The 6,000-nt window shown below is 37.6% G+C and overlaps 1 protein-coding gene across 1 annotated transcript in view; it reads left to right on the forward strand.

Moving 5' to 3' along the window:
• The window catches only part of EHBP1 (EH domain binding protein 1), a 418,269-nt gene extending 413,615 nt beyond the window's left edge, over positions 1-4,654 (forward strand). Inside the window, 2 exon segments of the mRNA XM_053284345.1 lie at positions 3,153-3,267; positions 3,598-4,654. Coding sequence (XP_053140320.1) covers positions 3,153-3,267; positions 3,598-3,688 — 206 coding nt within the window. The 3' untranslated portion in view covers positions 3,689-4,654.
• The last annotated feature ends 1,346 nt before the right edge of the window (positions 4,655-6,000 follow it).

A 6,000-nucleotide genomic window follows, 5' to 3' on the forward strand; every position in this document is an offset into this window, starting at 1 on the left:
AATATATTGTGCTTTTAGTTAACACTTATAAGCACATCAGGAATAATAATAATAATAACTGACACCCATGCTGTATCACAAACTATTTTCAACAGCAGTTTGTTCAGTGGCAGTGATGGGTTGGGGGCTGCCCTACTGCTTGGAACTAAACAGATCTAAAGCCCACTTGGATTTGTGGGACCAGTTTACTGATTCTTTGAAACAATTCTTAGAAATAATAACTTTACATGCTATAGTAAGGTGTTATTAGTGAGTTGATCTTCCTTGTTTCTAAACTTCTGGAACTCGGAATATGAACGCCCAGATCATAAGTGAGTTCAGCTGAAATCAGTAGGATTTGTTTCCATATGCATTCATTTAGGGACTGAAGTGTGAGTTAGGCAAGCTGCTAAAAATCGGAGTTTCAAAATTCCTAACAATAAGTACCACTAAAATCAGATTTACATCAAAGAAAACAGTGCTGTATGTGGGAAATGTTGAAAATTAGCATATTGAGAAATAAAGTAACATTTTAATCTTTCTTTGTCTTGAGCCTTTGGATATTATAGAAAACATAATCAGGAAGATTGCAACCATTATTGTTCACAAATTAGGCCAGAATAAGGAGGACAGTTTGCTGGGCCATATATATTTCTACTAGTACATGCTACATAACATAGTTGTGACATGAACTAATTTACCAGCAAACTTGTTTGAAAGAGGCATATCAGTGTATAATGTTGCAGGGTTTTTTTAAGAGTTATATTTCTTCACCAGGTTTTTGAATTTTAGAAATAAAAAGTACCATGCATATTAGCATTTTGTCCAAAGCAGTTCTTCCCCAAACCTAGGTTAGCGCTAAATGGCTGATATAAGGGAAAACAGCAAGGTTATATTTTCAGATTGCAAGAAAAATACCAAGTTAGGTAGGCTTGTGTATGTATGCATGTGTGCACTTCTGAAATACCATATTTAACTGGTTATGAGTTGTGTAAAAGACAAGAAAACCAGGTCTTATTGTCAACCATTTTAATTACCAAACTTTAGGTATTCTAATGACTCTGTATTCATTTGTTCTACAAAAAGCACTTTTTATTTCAATGCAAACAAACTCTGGTTGCAATCCTAAATGTGTTTATACCGAAATCAATCCCACTGAAATCAGTGGGATTTATTTCCAACAAAATATGCTTGGGACTATTTATAAATAGTGTCATATCCCTTTTGGGCATTGGTTATATTTAGAAATGTCAGCTCTTTGGAGATTTGATTTCCAGCTCTAAACTAAACACTGAAAATGTAAGATCTTAACAAATTATCGGTAACTAAGCTATTGTCTGTTTAAAGGTGGCAAGGACTATGCCTTCCAGAATTTTGATGCTAACTAAATGTTGAATAGTAAGTGGTAGTAACAACCATTTCTGCTGAACAGTTTATTAGGGCATTTTCTTGTAAATGCAGTGCCAAAAATATAGTATTTACAGAAATTATTTTGCTATGACAGTGTATATATTTTCCCTATGTGCATGTTAGTATAAATGTACTAACTATGCTTATTGAGAAGGCAATTGAAGATTCCTGGCTTTTTACTGCTGTTCTAACCTTTATTGGATGAGTCTGCATCTAATTTTTAATTTGTAAATACAAGACTGAATTCACTCTAGCACCACTTGCTTTCATAAAGCTTCTGAACAGTTTGCTGCCTTGAATAAATTTTGCTTTAGAGGGGGGTCAGGGGGATTTGAACCAGCACATTCTTGTGTGGTTTGTGAAGATTCACATGGTAACCATTGGTGTGCATTGTTAGGTTTATCTGAATAAGCACCAGCCATGTGAGTTTTAACATGATTGCCCAGGGCAATGGAGAGAGAAGAGAGAAATCCAAAAGGGTTGCACTCTCTTTCCTCTGTTTTTTGGAAAGTGGATAGAGGAGAGGACACCACATGAGTCAGAAGCTATGGAGTTTTTCTTTTAAAGCTGGTGTCCTGTTTCGCTCCTGCTTCTCATTTGTTCTGCTATCGCCCTCATCATCTACTTCTCCTTCTTTTCATTGTTTACCTTCCTAATGAGGGAGGCGGGGCAGACTGGTGGTTGATTGACAGCTACAGGCCCTTGCAGTCTGGCCTAGAGAGCAGTTGATTTGGAGCTTCAGGAGTGCTCCAATGTTAAATCTGTGCTTTTAAATGGAATACTGATACTGTTTGGCTTATAAAAAGTGACAGACAATGCACCATAGAAAGGAATTGATATGAGAAGGCTTCACTTCTTCTGTGACATCTCAGAATAAGATATAAAAGCAAAATCAGAACAGTGAAAGAAATTAAATATAGATTTGTTCCTCATCACGTTGTTGTTTTTTGTATTGTCAGCTTTAACAAACATATTTCAAATTGTCCCTTAGGCAAAGGCCTAAGATTCAGCTATTATGCAAGCTACCAAACAGTGTGTCCTATTATGGAGGAAGCAGTTTAATATTGTCTAGTAGATGTATTTTACCTCAAAGAAAAATGCTAATTATCTGATACCTACTTTAAAAGTTACTCTGAAGCATCTGGTGCCCAATGTGAGACATTTCTAACTGCTAAGATGTAGCAAGGAAGAAATTAACAAAGAATAGAATATTTGGAAGAGAGAGGAGGTTACAGTCAGATTAAGGCAAGTGAGTTGGGGTGTGTGTGTGTTGTATTTGGTTTTGGACAGGGGGAATTCCTCTGTAACTTTTCCTGTTTCAGAAATAAATCCCTGCACACACATTTAGGGAATGGGTTAAAGGAGAGATTGTCTAGATAAAATTAAGTAAGAAATTGGCAAAGAATATCAAACTATTAAATGTTTCTAATTTCACAACAAAATTATAAAATGAATATTCCATTCCATTCTATGTTTACTTGATGTTTTGGAACATGAAAATTACTGCAAAGTAGGTGTTTTCATTTTTATGTAAGGAATTGTCTAATTTATCAGGTTGCAACCGAAGAAGTCAAATGAGAGTCACAATAGATAAAACCTGCCCAAATCCACAGGAATGTGAAATGAGCAAAAGTTCTTCGACCTTTCTTGGTCCCTACAGAGGAAGAGGCTATATTATGAAGGCCAAATATCTGACACTGATTTGTTGAGAACATACATATTGAGCTTTCAAGGCACAAATTTCTGGATGCTTTTCTTTTCAGACTGGCAAAAGACTGAAGCCCAAAAAAGGCGAGAGCAGCTTTTGCTGGACGAACTTGTTATTCTTGTTAATAAACGTGATGCGCTCGTCAGAGATTTAGATGCCCAAGAAAAACAGTAAGTTTTATATCCTTGATGTCTTGGCCAATAGCTCTAGATAAAGTATGCTTGTCCCTTATTGTAGCTTCGTTTTATCAATACCATTCAGGGAAGAAAACTCTGTGGGAAGTTCAGGAATCCAATGCTGAAGCAATTACTACATCCATAGAATCCTGGATTCCCTTAATGGCTATCCCACCAGATATTAACCATCCAATCAGATGGCATGCCCTCTTGCCTGAAATGATACTTGGGGGTCTGAGTTCCTCAGGGGTTCTCTGCAGAAGCTATTGCACTAAGGTGCAAAGTAAAACATTAATAAGAAAACTGACAACTTTGGTTTTCCAGGGCTGAAGAAGAAGATGAACATTTGGAAAGGACTCTTGAACAAAACAAGGGGAAAATGGCCAAGAAAGAAGAAAAATGTGTCCTTCAGTGACCAGACTTCATGGGGCAAGACACTGTCCTATTTTATAGCCTAAACCTTTTTATGTTTTGGAACTTCCGGAACCAAGACTGGGGGGGAAAACCAATATATAATACACTTTGTAAAATGTTAAAACCTTGCATTTGGCTAGACCAGCTGTACCCTGAATTGCTTTGGGTTTTTGTTTTTTTTTTCCCTTGCCACTCAAGCAATATTAGTTCAGAACTAACTTTTCACCAAGATTTAGTTGTGAGCTTAGACATACTTTTAAAATTATTTTAAATAAGTTTATACCCAAATGTTTTTGAAATATCAAGGGCGTTTAAGGTGGGGAAAACCTGGTATCTGAATTTTAAAATACTTTATTTTATGTAATAGCATTGTAGAGGAAGATAAAATTCATTCTTAATTATTTCATCTAGCCATGCCACATGTAATATTTAATATGTTACCTAAAATTTTATTGTTAGATCATACTCAGACCATTTATTTTAACCGTGCTATATTTACCAATTTTATTTCAACAGCAGTTTTACATTTTTATTGTAAGTATAACTATAAATTTAAGGCTTTCTGATGTGCTCAGAGAGCAGTTCTTTTTAACCTATAGCTTGCAAGGCCCTTATGATTTGAAGAAGTGATTGTAATTATGAGGCTAACCAAGTGTGATCAGTTTACAAAACACATTTCTTCTTTAGAGGCAAAACTGTTTTTTAAAACAAATAATTATTTATTTATCTCTTAGTTTAGTTCCCTTCTCTCCATCCTGTTGGACATCTGCAATCTGGCTCCACAATGCTGTTCATATTTATTCTGTACCCATCAGGAGTCTATCTTGCCATTGTTTGCAGAATCCCGTTGCAAGTTAATATATCCTTCTCTAGCATCCTACTCATTTTTGTGGAAACTGTTATGTTTATTTATTGCAATACAAGTCATGTATAAATTTTCAATAAAGCTGGATCTTTCTTACCATAACTGCTTTTCTTATAAAATATGTGTATTCCTGATCATTCTCAGGAGTGTTTTGGTGTCATAAATAGAAATCTCATTTTGTAGTAATTATTGTCAAGCAAAACACCGAAAAACCTTTCTGAGGAACTTCAAATTAGAAATGGAAACCTACTGGTATTTTTTGTTTGGTTCCAGGGTTTGTGTTGGTCTCCCAGCTCTAATGTGTATTTGGCCTAATGTTTGGCAGGGCTTCAAAGGAGAAATCCCATACACAAAGATTCAGCTTTTCACTGGCTTAAGATACCTACCACTAATCCTTCGTGAACCATTTGTGTAAAGTACCAATATTTTTTCAACCTATGCATTAGTGTACAATGCAATCCTCTGCATGTTTTCTAGTAAATAAATTCTACTGAATTCAGTGGGGTTCCTTCAGGAAATGTGCATAAGGCTGCAGCCTTAATGAGAACATGATTTTAAAAAGGAGTTGGCCTGTCCTTTCTAGGGGCAGTTTGGGGAGAAATCCTCCCCCCAATACATCCACATTTTGAAGCATTTCCTGTTCAGATTAAATCTGCCGCCCTTGTTCTGCCCCTACTACAGTCCACCCTGTTCAACAAGTCTGAAGGCTGTCTAAAACTAGTGGCAGAAAGACAGGCAGTTTGATTCTGAGTGTAACTGGCTTAACAACAACAAAAAGTGTATTTTTCAAATAGTTTTAAAATATAAAGGATCGTTCACGGTGGGAGAAGTTTTCTAGCAAAGGACTTGCAGAGCGAGCGCGAGCCAGTCTTATGGTTTTGTCTCCTTCCCTCAGTAAGCCAGCTTGCCCAGGTGATTCAAATCAATGCAAAGCGCATGGGGTGGGGGGGGGGGACCAAAGAGAAGGAGCTCCCCGGATCCAGCTCGGGGGCTTGTTCAGGGAGGGAGGGAGAACAGAAAGCGATGCAAAGAGAATCCCCGATATGTTACAAAATCCACATCGTGAATAATCCGGTTAAAATGATAACAAGTGCCAGTGTAAATACGAGGGACCTGCGCCTTGTGCCTTTGGATGTGTCCATAATGAGAATCGCTTTCTGAAGGCGTTCATATGCTAAATGAATTAAATCTCTTATCTCCGTCGATTACTGGGTGAAATTCGGGCCAGAATCTCTCCCTCCTGTCCTCCCCTCCACCTTCCCCTGTTCCTCTTTCTCCTCCCCTTTCCAATCCCCGCCGCACCAGACACGTTCTCCTCTCCCCCACCTCCCCCGCCAAGTTTTTTCCTCGCCACCCTGCAAAGCGGACAAGTTCCACCGCGCGCCTTTAACAGCCACGGTTAATTTGGGCCGAGGAAGAGAGACAAGAGGGAGACCTTTTTGTTGTAT

This window comes from Hemicordylus capensis, chromosome 1, assembly GCF_027244095.1.
Source record: "Hemicordylus capensis ecotype Gifberg chromosome 1, rHemCap1.1.pri, whole genome shotgun sequence".
NCBI lineage: Eukaryota > Metazoa > Chordata > Lepidosauria > Squamata > Cordylidae > Hemicordylus > Hemicordylus capensis.